Genomic DNA, 19,411 nt, shown 5'->3' on the forward strand with positions numbered 1-19,411 from the left:
TTTTTAGTAAAACGACTAGTTCTGATATTTCTGCTGGTCAAAATGACACTAACAAACTAAACGCCGGTGATAGTTTGTTTTTTTTGTCACAAAATACTACATTAAAAAAGATATAGGGGTCAAGGAATGAAAAACGATTAATACGAAGAAAATTGTGTTGTTTAAGATAAAATTTGGCATACCAGGTTGTTTTTGTTGGCTTTTAAAAAAATATGCTGAATTTAGAGATATGATACAAAACCTGTTCAGAATTTACCGTAGAAATCAAAAATGGCATAATATCCAGGGTGTTCCATTAAAAAAAATCAATGATGACTGATATGTTCTTCTTGGGATACTCTGTATACAATTTTCTTATGTCAAAAAGTCCGCAACTAAAAATACTAATCGACGTGTCTGAGCAGTATTCCACACAATAATTAGGTACCTGATTTTTAAACGAATTTGTTCCGTTCATCATAATTTATGACCTAAACATCTAAAACCTTTATAACAATCATCTCAGATATTCAATTTTTTAAAGTTTGGTCAAAATGTCTAAGAATTTACTATAAACGGATATTCAATTGTTTTGTCTATTGTGTACTTCACTGCAAATATTAATTTTGGTGAGAATAGTTTTCTTGCAACCATTTCTGTGTCTTGGGTTTTACACGTTCTTCTGTGACTGTCTGAATTTATGGCGATTCTTACATTTGAATTTTAGTTATTGTCTTCATTTTTACTTTTTTTTTTCTAGTGGGAACATCGAACAATATTTTTTCGTCACTCAAATAAATCGTTGTGTATTTCATAGATCTAGTTAAAGAGTATACTTACCCAAGCAATACCGCCCATTATAGTAGTCGATAGTGGCAACGATACCATACATACCAAAGCCAACTTCCACCCTTTAATCAAAGCCATAATTATACCAGATACAAATGTTGATTCGAAGTAAAGAAATATTCCGATTTTTTCACCTATACCGTCTTCAATTTTCGAAATGTTTCTGTAAAATATTCATGGGAAAATAGTTATTTAAAATAGTTTGATTTGAATAATACTTAACTAAACTATTTATTTAAAATGAATTAATTATTTGTAACATATTGCAAATATGAGCCCATTATATTTATATTAATTGTCGAGATAATATGATTTGAAAGACAGAGGTATGTCTGAAATTACTATTTTCGTAGTTAATATTTTCAGTTGTAAATACTGGAGCAACAAAGGAATAAACGCCAATATGCAAATTGTTCATGAAACCTTCTTTTAAGTTAACATTTTCTGTTATCATTCCATTTGGTTAAACATGTATAAGAATGGCGTCTGAGTTAGAGTAGTTAGATAGTTAGAGTGGTTACAGACATTTTCTTCTGGATTGCTCCAATTTCAGCTTTAATCACATAGTTGTATTGTATAGCACCTAAAGTGGTGCTCGAGACACATATATTATCAACATTTGCAGTAATAAACATTTGGTAGTCACTCCATAGGACCTCGGAGTCCAATCCATTTATTGGGAAAGTTAAGTCAAGAAATTGTCGAACAGCAATTGCAAAGTGAGGAGATACCCCATCGTGTTAGAACCATATGTCATTATGAGGAATATCTGGATCTTGTGGATTAGGAAACACAACAGCTAAAGCGGGGATGAGTTCAAACTGAAGAAAGTCTAAGTAGCGTTCTCCATTTAAATTTTCTTCAAAAAAATAAGGTTCATTATAAACATTTGCAGTAATAAACGTTTTTCAATGCAGAACATTGTTAAATAATTTTTGCAAGCGTATCACTCGGGACCTAGACCAACCATCTAGAGTCCAATCCTCTCCAGAATTTGCCCGTGTGCAGATCCTAAGAGATAAGGCCAAGTTTAAAGAGCAGTCCCAAAAGAGCATAAACACAGTGAAATAGATACAAAAAATAGTGAAGAGGTATCCAACTACAGCTCTCTGCAGAGCGTTTGAAGGCGAGATTTTATCTTATAATTCGGTTCCTTTTTTCATGTTTGGAAATTAAACATTACATACAAAATATAATAAACGAAAGAAGTATTCAGTCAAAGGAAAAAAAATAGTTGATAGTTGATGATTCCCTCACAGCACACCAGGCTTGAAGCAACGATTGGTTGCTTGAAAATGACAATAAAATCGGCCAACACCATCGTATTTGATGTCGATTATACATTAAAAAAATGCTTAGTTTAAAATCCTAGCTGATCCTGTTTTGAAGATATCGATATTTTTCATTTTTCAACCATGCTGTAAAATTTTATTTAGCATAATTTAAATAAAAAGTCATTGATACATAAATAAAAATATTTGTTATTTGTGTGGATATATATATATATCCTACTATCTTTAGCGCCTCAGATAGCATGCATCGCCCATACATTAAGGCCTCAGGCGATTTAGGGCACCAGTATATCTGACGCCTTAATGTCAACCCTGTTTTCTTCGTATGTATCAACATTATTTAGGTTTAGTTGACTGTGCGTGAAGCTCCCATTAAAGTTGCATAAGGTTAAATATTATAGTTTTCTTTTATTCAAGAGTTAGAGTTCTAATAGGCCGATACAAAAAAATTTACATGAGGTGGTAATGTTAGGAATATGATCAAAATTGTATATTTTAGTTCACGATTCTGCCGCTTGATGGAGAATTGTAGTATACGTTTACTGTATATTTTATCCGAATCAAGCATATTACAAACTCAATTGATGTGGCAACATTGCATGCCGTACAGCCAGCTATTGGGATGCATTATATTTACAATGCTTATCTTGGTTGACTCGTAGGTACTCTTCTACTAAATGCGCGCTAAATACAAAACGCTATTATTTCTTACGTAATGAAGATTTATTTATATCATTTAATATAGATTCCGCTTTACTTTTTTTATCTTAACTTTTTTAACTTTATATTTCACTATGGAATTTTGCCTTTTACCACAGTTATATTGAAATTTCAATGTCCGTTAAAATTNGGTCCGCCGAATACTTGCCATTAAACTCTGCGTATTATCAAACTCCAATTCTTGATGATTATCAACAAACGATATAGGCCTCTTATTGCCATAAACTAGAAAAAATAAATAAAACCTATAATTTTTACTTGTTATAGAAGTATCCTACTGAAAAATTTTCATTTTAAATTATCTCATCTTTTAATGTTTATAAAACCTTCAAAATTAACCCTAGAAAGATTGATAATTCTCTCATATCATATTGACATCATTTTTCAGCAGCTTCACGATCATTGCTGTCACATTAGAACATCCTCCTGGAGTTTCGTTCTTAATCCATGAACTAAAGGAGGAAATCTGGCAATAAATGTATTACAATAATAATTGTAGAAGATCTACTTGGGAGATCGTTTCCAGTATATCATACACAATATTTTCTTTAAAAATGACTTCTTACAACATCTATATATATATATATATATATAAATAATAAATGTTTTTATGTATCAATGACTTTCATTTAAATTATGCTAAATAAAATTTTACAGCATGGTTGAAAAATGAAAAATATCGATATCTTCAAAACAGGATCAGCTAGGATTTTAAACCAAGCATTTTTTTAATGTATAATCGATATCAAATACGATGGCGTTGGCCAATTTTATCGTCATTTTCAAGCAACCTATCGTTACTTCAAGCCTGGTGTGACAGTGGAAACATAAAGTATCGCCATAAATTTTAATTATCAGTGCCCCACTAGCTAACACGTTTTTTCACTGTAGTACTTAATTATCAATATTTATTTGATGATGCTGTTCCATAATTTGTAGCTTTTTATAGCCAAACGTGTAAACTAATGAATATAAAGTTGTTAACTGTTTTTATATGCGTCTGATTTTGCTAATATTTATAATAAGGCGAGATCCAGTTGCCAGGAGGCTAACAACGACCATACCCCGATTCCATTCTCGTAACGATAATTTCAGTACCAGTAGCAGGAGGGAAAAAGAAGGACAATCATAGCATCTTGACAATCGATACCTTGCTGGTAATATATTAATATGCTATTACTTACTCATTATTTAAATCCACCTAGCAACTAAGTTTTATAACAAAAATATCCGCAACAAAAAAATTTCAGCATAAAGGGAATTGAAATACCTTTAAAATGATGTGCCATTCAAGATTCTTGAAGGGGTTGCCACCCCGTTTAGGGGGTTAACCCTATATCCACGAATTTATGATCAAAAGATGTCCACCTTGAAAGCAAAGTCGACTTGTTTCGGGATTTTCCGGAAAAACCTGTTGTAGTGAAAATATTTCAGGTGGACTGTTTTAATTAGGCCACCATATATAAATGTAGGTTAATAGACAACATATCAAAAAAATATAGTATAACTTATCCCTCTAAGTGTTGGAAACCACCTACAGACCAGAGTCCCACTCGGAAAAGCATTCAAAATTTGAAAGTTATGACTGAAACTTGTTGTTTTCACAGTCCCTAATCACAAATAGGAGGTTTTAATTCGGAATTAAAAAAAAATGTAGAAAAAAATTCTAATAAGAAACAATCAGTAATGCAGGTTATTTTGAATACAATCATATTAATACTTATTAAATTGGGACTAAAATTAATTATATGATTAAATTGCTAAAATTAACGAATATTGAACAATATCCAATCCACCTTTACCCAATTAAGATATTTCCGAACTGGTGAAAGGAGAAATAAGGCAGGTGTTCTCTAAAACCTATTTACAAAATATTAGTCTAGATGACAGTCTTGTGCATTGAATGCTTGCACATGTTGGTTATGGTGCGGATACAGTGGTTATTTCCTGACGGTTCTCTAAACAAAAGGGTGGCTAGTAGCTACATGAGCCACTTCCTCCAAACATTGCTCTTCTACATTGGCTGTGGAAACAAATGTAGGTCTTCAACCGTCCGGAGCCGTTGACTAAGTCTGGTCAATACTCGGAGGGAACTGGACAACTGGAATAAGCCTCGTCATAGAGATGACGAGCGCTTTCTATTTCTACATTTATTTGAACATAAATTAAAAATATTTTCTTTTGTAAATACAACATACTCTTTATATAAAGAGTTAACTCGTATTTTTATAAAAATTTAAAGGATGATATTACTTTTTCGAGTAAAAAAACATAAAACACACCACAGAAATGAGACAACCCCCAAATCCAAAGCCAAAGGCTGTGCGGAAGGGGGCTACACTTGGAAAACGGAGAAACACCCATTATCCATCGACATTGCCAGCGCCGACGCCAGGGATAGAACCCGGACCAGAATAGGAAGCCTGGACGAGAAATGCTTGCCACCGCACTGTCAACCGACTACGCTACCATGGCGATAAATATTAATAAATCATATGTTATGAGGAAAAAGTAAAATTTTGTGTTAATTGTGTGTTATCAAATTTTATACTGTAATTTGCATTATGTCGTTTTAAAAAGTTCTTAAATTACATTTTGAAATTTTTTGGAAAAAATATAAGAGTTCTTTTCTGTATAATTTACTCTCTTTCAGAAAAAACTACTATTTATTATTACGCACCAAATTTAATTTGACTTGATCAACTCTTTTAGATGACTAAAAATATTATAATATTTTTTTCTTCTTGAAAATACTATATAGTTTCCCTGGTTCTTAGAAAAATTACACTTTAGGGACGTAAATGTACATTTTGGGTGAATTACACAAAAATTGTACTTATGATGTAACCTTATATTACCTACAATGACGTCAAAATAACCACTGACCTACGTAAAATTTTTATGAGTAGGTATACTTAGAAAATCAAATTCGCTCTTATTCTTCGTAATTCTTAATTGAGTTTACAAACAGAATTATCCAATAATAAGCAGAACACGCTGTAATTTCTCTAGATTTTAAAACAAAATTATTTTTAATTCACTTTAATATTAATATTTCGTGATTTCCGTGTATTCGCATATTGTATGACCAGCTCCTTCGCCATTTTTTTAAATCTTAAAAATGGAATAAATTACTATGAGTTATGAAAAAAATTAGTTACGTAGTTTACATGTGTACTCTGTAAAGATAGGATGAAACTTTTGCCATCGATTTTATTAAGCAGAGAAAGCGTGCAATAATTTCTAGTGAAGAGTTAATGAAAATGGTAAATATTAGACATGCAGGCTTATAACAATAAATCGGATTAAAGATAGCAGATAAGCTCTTGGTTTGAAACTCAAAAAATTAAATATCAGCTTTAATACAGATACGTTGTTACAAAAACAATATAATTTTATTGAAATATGAGGCCTAAACTTCTAAAAATAAATTGTTCCCTTTCGGAAACACGAATAATACAAGGTGATTCATAAATGCTGACAAAAAATGAAACCTCGTATTCTTTGGCGAATTTTAAGTCATTCGTATAAAGTTTTTATTTAGGACACTTCGTTAAACAGATACAGGGGGGTGTTAAACTTCAATAAAAAATTTTAATTTTTTTAATTAATTTAAAAACTAGTAAGTGAAATAATTTGAAATTGGGCATGTATGTAAACATTGTCCAAAATTTAAGGGCTTTTCCTAAAATTTACATGCTCCGATGGCGGAGATACAGGGTATTGGTGGTATATTTTTCTAAATAAAATATTACGCCACTGCTTTACGGTAACAACCATTATATTTTCGGATTCATCTTTCACTTTTCTACAAACTACTACTCTCTTATGTTTTTCGAAAAAAACTTGATTTTCGAGTAAAACTTAAAAAACGAACTGAGAACACACCCTTTATGTTTTTAACGAAACGGCCTAGATGAAAACATTACAGGAAAGGCCCCTTAAAATTCACAAAAGAATACGAGGTTTCATTTTTGGTCACCATGTGTGAATCACCCTATATTTATCTTTATTCAAAAAGGTGCACAGTTTGTACTTCAAAAAAACTAGGGGCCAAGTTGCTCTTGGAGAATGGGTATTAAATTTGTTACTTTGAAGAGCGTTTTTCTTAATTATCTTTAAATCGGGTGAAGATAAAGATATCAAAATTTGTTCACGATTAAATATTATGTCATAAGAAACAAATTTATTCCCAAAGCAGTGGTGTGGATGCGGATAGTTTGAGTGTTATGTTTAAAGGAAATACATGCTAAAAGTTTAAATTTCTTAAGTATTTACATTTTCTAAGTATATGCGTGTCATCTTGTATAAATGAAACACAAAAAACTTTAAATTTCTATTAAAAATATCCAGTACCTATACTTACTGTGTAAAAGATGTTGCGAAGTCTCCAGTTTGATTCATATCGAACCACTCTATATCCTGATTTAGTATTTTCATTAAAAACTTCTGCCGCATTTTGAATATCTAAAACAATAGGTGTTGATAATAATGCCTTATACATATAAAATATCTTTTTTAATCATATTTTTAAACAACTCAGTAGTATACTCCCCATAATAATGTACAAATAAGAATGCTAAATAAAAAAGTTATTAATAACAAATACATGTATCAAAAAGTTAAATATTTATATTCCTTGTTACATTCTCAGGAAATAAATGATGCAATATTTTGAATCTATAGATACTGAAATATTGATGCAGGGTGTAACTGAAATCTTTGGCCAAAGGCGTATTTTACATCGCATATAAACCAAAAAGTTCCTACATACGCGGTTTGCAGACGCTACAGGATATTATACATTTTTTTAACTGTTTTTTTAAATTACAGACTGAAGGATTTTGTACAAATTGGATATGCAGTTGTAGTTTTTTAATATACAGGGTCCCATAAGCACATGATCAAAAAGGTACTGCGATATTCTTTGGCTCAAAAGAAGACTATTTGACCTAACTTCCGTTAAGAAAAAATATCTGGTTCCTCTGCTATTGACTGTCAAAGTTCTTGAAAAAAAAAATGTTTTTTGTAATATCTGGAGAATGTTACGATGGATTTTAATTAAACTTGCTGGACTTGTTCCTAAGTAAAACTCATGTTTTAATGAAGCAGCCGCGTCCATCTGCCTTGGGCTAATGGTACAAGAATTACCAGAACTTTTTATTTGGTCGCTGGAATTAATTCATTTTATTTTTATTGATGCATCAGTCATTTTTCGAGATTTTCGTGCTCTTGGTAAAATCTTGTAGCATTCATAGTTTTTACGCAAATTTTTTTTTTAAATTATGAATTGTGTAACAAAAGCCAAAGGCGTACAGTTTATGGGGCGATTTTCAGAACGATTGGAACCCGACATTTTTATTGGCATCTTCCAGGAAACAACCACTGAAACTTCTTTTAAGGTTATCGCCATGTGGCCCTCAAGTGATACGCCTATAGGGGGCTAAGCTAGCCCTGGTCAAAGGAAAAATCAATATTTGATAAGCGGGAAACACGTTAGAAATGGCGTAGGAATTCCAGGAAAATATTGAATTGTTACGGTGTTATAAGGAAAAGAACAATAGATCAAATACGGTTGTTATACGGGGTCACGGTAGGGTTAAATGTAAATCGAGGCCATTAGTTACTTATTAACATGATAGGTGTATAGTATAATTTTTAAAACGTCGCGATATTCAAGGGCCAATAAGATGATAACAGAAACTTCTAATCTCAAGAAATGGGCAAAGCGAAGTGTCGAATCCAGGAAGACCTCCAAAGAAGGTTCAGTTTCTCTTTGGCTTCCACACTGGACAGTCTACTTAGGTTTAGTCTCGAGTTAATTTAATAAAGTCTTTCAGAATTCTGCTATGTATCTGCTGACCCTGAATCTCGGATTACGTTGTTGCGTGGAAACTAATTATGAAAAATGTTTATTCGAATCCGTTGTGTCATCCTTGTTTACTTGTTTTGCTTGTTATTGTTATTAAAAACCTTCCTTGAAAGTTCTGCTTCTTGGATTATACTCTGCGTGAGCAATTGCGGGTAAGTGACTGATATCATAGCCCCACAAAAACAAAAGTGTCAGGTCCGAAAAACAAGACCATGGTATCCATATGGTTTTGAGGTCGCTGAATCCAAATCCGGTGTCCGTTTGACACGATTAGCTCTGGTTTAAGGTCAGTTCAAGGTCAAATATAGAAAATCAATTGTCAACAAACTAAACCTATGTATCTATACGTTTTTGGAGTCGCTGAATCCGAATCAGGTGTCCGTTTGGCGCGATTAGCTCTGGTTTAAGGTGAGTTCAAGGTCAAATGCAGAAAATCAATAGGGTTGTACACTATAAAAACAAACCATATACAAATTGTTGTTGAGTCAAAGATTTTATATGTATAAAAGAACCTGCCTGTATGGTCAAATTTTAAATATATTACAAATTAGTGGTAGAAATCATTTATGAATTTTTGCGTTACTTAAAAACTAATCTGACGTCATAAGGGGCAATTGAACAAGATGCTAATAGCGATCCTATTGCGTAATTTTGAAGAAGTCAATGTCAAAATTGTCCATCAAACCCTGCTGCCCTGTTTCCTGTTTTTTAAACAAAAGTGACACTAGTGACAATTAAGAGTATTTGTGATAGTTATTATTAACTTCCTGATTGTAATGGATTCAACAAAATTTAAGTGGTGTTTTGTACCACATTCCACACAGCCAATTGCATTATCTCCATAAGACTCCCGAACTGCACTATAAATTTTCATAAATAAATAGGTATTTTATATAAATAAACACAATAAAATCATTCATTAAATATGTTGATCCTTACCTGACTGCTTAAATTATAAAAAATATTAAAACGCTCGTCCCTTTTTAAAAATTCAGTTCATGATCATAAAAATATCAATTTTCGATCAAATTTGCGAAGTAGCTTTCACAAATCCCAATTCACACATTCTACGTTAATTATAAGGGAAGCTATTAAATGATTATTACTAAATAATAATTTTACATAATAAAGGAATTTGAAGATTAAGGTAAATAACTCATAGAGCGTCTTGTTTTGTTTTCCTTTACGCAATTATTTACACATAATTTCACTACAAGGTGTCCCTTATGACGTCACAGCCGTTTTGAAATTAAAAAAAAAATCAGTTTTAAATAATTATTTTAAAACTGTTCTGACGCATTTCTCAATCTCTAATTGTGTATACACACTAGTTAGTACGTGTAGAATTATATTATCTCCTTTTTGAAATTTGGTCAACATTTGGTCTATTGTACAAACTAAATCTGTGTATCTATACGTTTTTGGGGTCGCCGATTCCGAATCCGGTCTCTGTTTGACGCTATTAGCTCTGGTTTAAGGTCAGTTCAAGGTCAAATGTAGAAAATCAATTGTCAACAAACTAAACTTACGTATCTATACGTTTTTGTAGTCACCGAATCCGAATCCTGTGTTAGTTTGACTCGATCAGATCTGGTTTAAGTTCAGTTCAAGGTCAACATTTCCCACGTATCATAATCAAAGTGTAAATGTCAATTTATGAGCACCCTTTGGCAAATTGATATAGGTAAATAAACAAATAACCCCTCAGGTTACAGGTGATTAATTCAACCGAAGGGGTATTTTTCACAGTTTTGTTAAAGCAATTACCTCGTTTACTACGCCATAATGTGACATTTATATGGAAGTATTACAGTACAAAATTTCAATAAAATCTTCTTTCAAAAAGGCTTTTCAAAGTTATTTGGGAAAATTCTTTTTTCGATCCTCTGCTTATTTGGATCTCAAGAAGCTGTAGTAGCTCCATCTACACGGAGTATCAGGCACCCTGTGGTTAACAAAATATAAATAATTTAATATACAATTGACCTATGTACTAATAACCCTTTTAAATTGAAAGCGTACTCGCCTGGTTTATAGCACTGTAGCTGAATAGGACTGCAGACACATAAGTACAAATTATAGTAACCACTGCAATGACTGTTGCATTAATGGCGAAAGTTTTCACATCTACCCACAGTGCTTCATCCAAAACGTATTTCTCTTCATCAGTCAGGGTCTCGTTCAACTGCGATACATAGGAAACTATGGATCCTGTTATGTCTCCAAATATTATTAACATATATGGTTGAGCTATTCCACAGACAATAGCACATACCGCTGCTATTAATATTCCCAATTTGTCTAAGGCGGTACAAAATGAGAACTGAAAAATAAAATTATTACCATTAGGTGTAAGTGTAAGTAAGTACAGTAGGCTATTGATTATGTCATATGGTATGGAACTACAACGTTGATGGGTTTTTATTGCATGAATCGTTCATATGGTTATTTAGAATGAAAAAACCGCGGAGTGCTATTTAATTAGAGGGTGAAAATTGGAGATAGGGATGAAAATGTAACCCTTACGGTTTGTTTGATTATATCTCGAAAACGAAGCAAAATTTGAGGGTATTGCATAGGAAAATTTTTGTAGATAATGAGATTTTCTATCGAAATAGCTTATTTAAAAAATTTAAAAAATTTATTTACTGCAAAATATATTAAAAACAATTTAACAAAAAAATGCAAAAAATTCAATTATTTGTTTTTTTTACTTTTATGCAAATAACTATTTTCTGAGCAGAGATAGGCATTGCTTTATAGAAAAAAAAAGTATATAAAATTTCCTACAAAATAATGGATTACAAAAGATTTTTCGATGAAAATAGACTATTATAGTCGTTCAAACTTTGCTTTTTTCGGTTTTTACTGAATTTATGACAATATTTTTTTAATACTTATTTTTGAGTACGTAATTCATTTTTATTTAATAAAGACGTATGTTAAATTAATTTATCAATAATAAATAAAAGTTATATGGTTTTATATACTATATTAAACAAATTAATAACTACTTTTTCTTAAAAATTGCTTTTTTGTGGATATAAAAAATATTTAATGCAAAGATTTTAAATCATAAAATTAGTTTATGCAAAAAACATTTTATTAAACTTAAATTAAATTTGTTACATTTCATAATTTTAATTATCATATTTCTTCAATAATATACAGGGTGATTCAGAACTTATCCAAAAAAAATTCTGGATGTACAGGGGACCCTTACAAATACAATTTTGTAAGGAAAAAATCAAAAAGGGCAGTTCGAAAATGATTTAAAAATACACTTTTGTACGGCACTGGAAACTGGTCCACTGCAAAACCTGACCTCGCACAATACGACCGGCATGGCGGTGTGATAAAAACGGACAAAAACTTTCGCAAGGAAAGAAATATGTAAATAGAATTTTATCACACCTATTTGATATCGGGAAATTCAACTGCTTTTGCCTTTATTAATTAATTCAATTAATTTGTGTTTTTAAATAATAAAATCATTTGACATACCCGATGTTACAACAATTGTTCAAAATTTTATCCACCAACGTGTAAACACATTTGGGTCCGTCTTACTCAGTTTCTACGAACTAACACAAATGTTGTCTTGCTTCACCATATCACAAATGCTTCACCATAAATTAAAACGATATCCATGAACTCCGAGTTGCTATACACGCAAACCATTTTTGACACTAACTACTAAAAAAACTATTGAACAGATAACAGGTAAATACTATTGCAATGCAACGACGATTGCAAAATCCGATTTGAGTATTCGGAGTCGCTGAGGCCACGTGGCTCTCCACGCGCATTACGAATGACGCTACAGACTACAGTTGTCCAGCCATGTAGTCGTTGAATGTACTATAACTTCAATAATTTTTCTCTCGGAAACTATAAGGATTTTACAAAAAATTTTTTTACGATATTGACTCCATTTCTCATGCCGCATCTATTCCCAAATTTTTTTGTATAAGTTCTGAATCACCCTGTATAAACTGCATATCAATTTCTTCGTCGACCTCTTGAAGAACATCGTCTTCTGATACCTTCGTTTGTTGAGCATTGTCACAATTGACAATACGTATATTTTAGTTGAACAAATAGAAATTTTTATAAATTAATATTTGTTAATTTGTTAAAATAAATAAAAACTATACACGTTCGTACAACATTTATTTATTATTGACAAATTAATTTAACATGTCTTTATTGATTAAAAATCAATTGTATATGCAAAATAAAGTATTAAATCAATATTGTCATAAATTCAGTAAAAACCGAAAAAAATGGCAAAGTTTGAACGACCATAACAGTCTATTTTTATCGAAAAAACTTTTATAGTTCATCATTTTGTAGGAAATTTTATATACTTTTTTTTCTATGAAGTAATGCCTACACATATCTCTGCTCAGAAAAAAGTTATTTGCAAAAAAGTAAAAAAAAACAAAAAATTGAATTTTTCGCATTTTTTGTTAAATTGTTTTTAATATATTTTGCAGTAAATCCACCCTCTAATTTAATAGCACTCCCACGGTTTTTTCTTTCTGAATAACCATTTGAACGATTCATGCAATAAAAACCCATCAACGTTGTAGTTCCTTAGTACTCTGCTTTTTAAGACATAATCAATAGCCTAACAGTTCTAATTAATTTAATTTTTTTTTTGATTTCAAACAAAATTTGCGAAATGTGTAAAGTAATAACTAATAGTAATGAATAAAGAAATACTTCTTTGTAGAAATAATTTTGTTTCTGTGCTGCTGTTCTAGAAAATCTACAAATTAGCGATTGAATATACAGCATCTGTTTCTTTTTTATGGGATATTGTTAAGATAGGTGTATTGCGCAAAGAATGGGAATCCATTCAATCGGAGACGTTGCCCAAAAAATAGCAACAATTCTGTTTTCGAAAAACGTCTCACATTTTACTGGCGGATGCTGAAGTCAATCTTTTGCTGCAAAACAGGGTACCTCGCATGATTCAAAGTGGGGAAACTTTTGTTGAAATGTTACAATAAACAAGGAAAAATGTATAAATAGTAACATAAATGAGTCCTACAACAAAATTCCAGATATCAACGTTAATGAAAATTGCAGCATTACTATTAATTTTAACTAATAAGATGTTTATATGTTTGTAATTAAAAATAAATTGTTGACTTTTTTGAAGAATTCATTTTAACATTATTCGAAATCTTGCAAAGTCGCCTTGGTTGTTTTGCCGTTTTTAAGGTGTTTATAAACAAAGCTACTAAAAGTTGCAATTTTGATGGTTTTGAATTATATATATAATCGAAATACCCTTTTACCACATTCTGGTGTAGGTAGTAATTTTACTTAATTATACACAAATTTCGCCCATTCCTGCCTGTTTCTTGCCAATTCCTTTGCTTCTGTCCATTTCTTTCCTATTTTCTTTAATATTTCTCCAATTACTTGAACCCATGTTGTTCTCGGTCGTCCTCTTCCTCTTTTCCGATGTGTCTTTGATGCCATATTTTTTTGGCCGGTGTTGCACTATCCATCCTTTGTGTCCCCACCAGCTCAGCTGTCTTTTTTCGATAAATTCTAATATGGACTGTATTTTCAAATCCTCTCTTACCTTAAGATTTCTTATTCTGTCTTCTCTTGTTATCCCCTTTATTCTTCGTAAATATTTCATTTCTATTGCTTGTATCTTGCTTTTTTGTCTTTGCGATAGAACCCATGATTCGCACCAAATGTCAGGATTGGACGATATATTGATTTAAAAATATTTAATTTTGTTTTCTGCGAGATTTCTTTTTTCCCTATAAAGTTCGTACTCATTGTATAATATAATTTTATGCTCTTATCTATTCGCCTATTTATTTCCGCATCTTGTTTTCCGTTATTTTCTACCTCTACTCCTAAGTACTGAAAGACATCAACTTGCTGAATATTTTCATTTCCTACTTTTATATTCACGATTTCTTGTTCACTCTCGTTTTCTTTTTATTCATTTTCATTCCATTCTCTTCAAGTACCAAGTTCCATATATTTAAATTGTGCTCTAAATCTTTCTTAGTTCCCGCCCTGATCATCAGCAAATGCTCCCTCTGAAATGTCTATCCTTTGTAAGTTCCTATATCCAACATTTAACTTTTTTATTGGTTTTGAATTATTATTTCTAAATGAGCGATTTTCAAATAGAAATGTTGCCTGTGAATTTTTATTGCCCGAGAAGTCGAAAGTGCGCTACGGAAGAGCATATAGAAATTTCAAAGAATGGTGCCAGAATAAAAATACTGGTGTTTCTGAAATATTACTGCTAGCATATTTCATGGAGAAGTCAAGAACTTTAAACTTACCGGCGGGTTTGTGGACTGAATACTCAATGATTAAGTCAACTAGTTTCATAGAGGAGAACATGGATATATCGAAATACCCCACGCTGAGAGCATTTTTAAAACGTAAGAATGACGGCTAAACACCTAAAAGTCAAACGATTTTCTCGTTCAGGCACCCGATAATGCATATTTGCTAATGAAGGTACTGACGGCCTTAGGTATTGCAGGAGCATGCCGTTCTGAAAAAATTTCAATGACATTGTAGTTACAATTCCAGATTCTAAAAATGGTATGTCACGTGCGTTTACAATTACTTCTCGTCTGGGTTCTGTTTCTCACCTAGAAATTCTCAAGAAATATATCAAGATTAGATTGGAAATTAAAACTGAAATTTCACGCTTTTTTATGCGTTATCAATCAGGTAGATGTTACAACCAACAAGTCGTCAAGAATACCCTTTCTATGATTTCTAATAAGATTGTACAGTTTTTGAAACTAGAACATCATGAAACATATACAGGCCAGTCATTCTGAAGAACATCGGCAACGTTACTGGCTAATACAGGAGTCGGTGTATTAGCAATCAAGAGACATGGTGGATGGAAATCAGCCACAATTGCAGAAAGTTATGTACTTACCTGCGCGGCGGTAGCCGAAGCGGCCAAGGCTTGCCTACAGAGGCGAGCCAGGGCTGTGCGGCAAAACCGTAGTGGGTTCGAATCCCGCACGCGGCAGGAAAATTCTTTCGAATTTTCCTGTCGTACCATGGATGTTTGTGATTGTTAAGGTGGAGGGTAGTGTAAGTTAGCAGGCAAAAAGGGCCAAGCATGGCCTAATTGCTGGTAAGCTTCATTATCTTTATCTTTTATGTACTTACCTCCTTAAAAACAATGTATTAACAGTCTATTTACTCTAGTGGGAGCAGATAAAAAAATTTTACAGGACTAATCCAGCAAATTTTTTCATTACGGTACATTGCGGTAAACCTGTACCTTTTCCCTCCAAATGTATAATGTAAATATTAAGCATAACACTAACTTTCTGTGACAGCAGCAACTCTTAAGTAGATCTGATATGGTAATTTCCCACTTTTTTTATACTTTTTCTCAAAAAAGTTTTTATTTCTCGATTTTCAACTTCCAGTAATTTATACATTTACCTTAAACAATTACGACACCCAATATTAGCCCGTGTTGACGCTGCCACTTTAATTTATGATAAAAAAGTAATCATACTATTTAATTGCCCCATTTGCGGTATCGCACGTACTCATGCAACGACTAATTTTTTTGCGTATAATAGGTAAGTCTAGACACAATTAGTGATATAAAAATTCATTCAATTCCTGCTTTGTCATGCACTTACCACTTATTTGTTAAGATATAAAGTTAATGGGGAAGTTTCACATTTTATTTTCTTTTCTTATTAAATTCCTTTCATCGTAAAAAGTCAATTGCCACATAAATTTTAAATTTTTAATTAATAGTTTTCCTATAAAAAAAATATATAAATTCAAAATAATTCTCTATGCACTAAAAAACGCAGTCTTAAACAAAGACGGCTGACTCTTACGTCACGATCCGGTATCGGTCCAAATTAAACGAGTCGTGTTCTGTAGTCTGTCTCACTCTTACTCATTTGTGTTTATGCAAACTACGTGTGCCGGATAGATTTTATATTATTTACTTTTACTTAACACAATATTGTTAATTATTTTAAAAATTGTACATTCTACGGCTACAGAAGCTGGATTTGTCCAAGAGCAATCTGATAATTTGTCAAAAATTGATGTTCTATAAAATATGTTTGCACGATTTCTTCCTCATTTTCTCATTCTTTGGTACAATAAATAGTTTGTTGGGGGCAGTTAGTGTTGTGGAACTACACATGGGTACTATAATATTTATGTTCAGACACTGTTATGTTTTTCACGTTCTCGTGTTGTAATTCTAATCCTGAAGCCGCCACGCATTAAAGCTGCTTGGGTAGATATTGTGAAAATGTTCGTAGACTCTATGAAAATTAACGAAACTTGTCTTTAAATTTATACACTAAAGCTAACTACTCAAAACTACTCAGAATTCATTGTCAGTCTTAACACTCATACTCATACAACGGATCCTGACGTCACAAATTGCTTGACCAATTAGGGACCGTTTTCGCCCACCTAATTATATTCAATATTTTAATAATTAATTACATATCAATAGTTAAGTTTAAAGGGGTTTTACATATAGAAACATACTTTTATAGTAATTTTCTGCACTTTAAATAAATTTTGCTTCAAAAGAAAATTTGATATAACTAACTTCCGCATTCAAGCCTGTCTAGTAGAGAGACTGAGACAATCTTTTTTTTATTAATTTCATAATATTTAGATAAAATGTTGCACAATCATGCTTCATATGTGACATTATACAGGTTTCCCGAATTACTATGCAAACTTACAGTAACATTTAAATTCGTAGACAGAATGAATGTGTATTGTCAAAGGTTATCGTGAATATGTTTGAATCCCAGCTGAGTGACTATATACAACAACGTGGGTTCTTTTAGTCAAGCCTCATTAAAGAAATGTTTAACATGTACTCAGGTGATATAATGCATTAAATTTGATTCAATACTGGTGTCTTTCAGTAGACAACCCCACGAAAAGTTTCTATAAGTCGTTCCTTCCGATGACGGCAGGCTCACTCGTAAAATTGCAAATTCTCTGTAAGCAAATCTATCAATTTCTAATTTGTTTAATATTTTAATTAGGTATTAATAAAATTATAAATTTGACGTTTTTTTTCAAGAGACGAAACTATTTTAATTTTTGAATACCAAACAACGTATATGTGTGAATCAGCGAGTAGTATCATAGTCCAGACGGTATCTGTTTCAAAAAGCCATATTTGGGTGATTCGTATATCCACGAAGATTTTTGGCTTTTTGGCTTTCAATGAAAATTTTTCTATGCGCATAAAAAAAACGTGGGCTTAACTTTTGGCGGCACTATATGTTAAAAAAATTCGAAAAATGTCATATTTTTCTTACTATTTCATTATGTATGTTTTCAAGAGTTGATTTTAGGCGAAAATGGAAGAGGAAAAAAAGTTTATAATTAAATTTTTTGCAAAACATGACTAGTTACAAATCGAATGGATCATGATTAATATGGCAAAAATCGAAAAAAATCGAAAAAATGGGGTTAAAAACAATACTTTTTAGGGATTTTTTTTGGGGCATTTAAATTGGGTATAGGACCTCTATACTTGGCTCAAGAAAACTTCATGTTATGTAGAATCATCACACCAAATTTCATCAAAATCGGTTTGATAGATTTTGCATAATAATTTTGCAATCGATTTTGAAAAAAAAAATTGCAAATTTTCAAAATTTTGCACAGCAAAAACGAAGGCCCTTAGATACTTGAAAACCACATATAGAAGGACTCTCAAGCTTTCAAACTCTTTTTGAAAAATTCGAATCCGTCAATTAGGAAAGCTCTGGCGCTTGTTTAAACATTGGTCGAATTTTTGTACTTATAAACAATTAGAATAACTTTGTGAATATTCCATCAAATCAAATTGTTTAAAGCAGGTTTTTAAAGTTCTTGGAAAGACGCTTGGAAAGACGGAAATTTGGTGTGATGATTCTACATAACATGAAGTTTTTTTAGGCCAAGTATAAAGGTCCTATACCCAATTTAAATACCCCAAAAAAATTCCCTAAAAAGTATTGGTTTTTAACCTCATTTTTGCGATTTTTTCGATTTTTACCATAATAATCATGATTCATTCGATTTGTAACTAGTCATGTTTTGTAAAAAAATTAATTACAAACTTTTTTTTCCTCTTCCATTTTCGCCTAAAATCAACTCTTGAAAACATACATAATAAAATAGGAACAAAAATATGATATTTTTCGAATTTTTTTAACATATTGTGCCGCCAAAAGTTAAGCCCACGTTTTTTTTTATGCGCATATAAAAATTTTCATTTCTAGTGATATTTGAAAGCCAAAAAGCCAAAAATCCCCGTTATACGATTCACCCAAACCAAAACAGATACCGCCTAGTATATCAGTAGTATTACAGATTGCTAACTCACAGACATTCATTGCTCGGGAAATACCGCATATGTGGTACCGTCTTATACCATGAGAAAGTCTTTATAATAATCCTTACTTTCGCAAATATGCGTAGACAAAATAAATCACACTAATATGAGTGTGAGAATTATGACTGCAATTATTATATTTGCTTTGCTCACGAGGAAATTTTGCACACACTTAAGAAATATAAAGTAATGAAACGATGGTTTATGTAATTTTCGTTGTATTTGTCTAAGTATATATAATAACTTTATTGTAGGCTAATATACATTATTGAGATTATATATTGGTAT

The 19,411-nt window shown here is 31.7% G+C and overlaps 1 protein-coding gene across 2 annotated transcripts in view; it reads right to left on the reverse strand.

Moving 5' to 3' along the window:
- The window catches only part of LOC108912527 (multidrug resistance protein 1-like), a 79,156-nt gene that overhangs the window by 38,987 nt on the left and 20,758 nt on the right, over positions 1-19,411 (reverse strand). For both annotated transcript variants that reach the window (XM_018717768.2, XM_018717767.1), the window contains exons 3-5: positions 10,739-11,035; positions 7,207-7,307; positions 820-991 (exon numbers count right to left, since the gene is read on the reverse strand). In XM_018717768.2, the coding sequence (XP_018573284.1) occupies positions 820-991; positions 7,207-7,307; positions 10,739-11,035 (570 nt within the window). The remainder of the gene's footprint in view (positions 1-819; positions 992-7,206; positions 7,308-10,738; positions 11,036-19,411) is intronic.

Source organism: Anoplophora glabripennis, unplaced genomic scaffold, assembly GCF_000390285.2.
Source record: "Anoplophora glabripennis isolate ALB-LARVAE unplaced genomic scaffold, Agla_2.0 scaffold646, whole genome shotgun sequence".
Lineage (NCBI taxonomy): Eukaryota > Metazoa > Arthropoda > Insecta > Coleoptera > Cerambycidae > Anoplophora > Anoplophora glabripennis.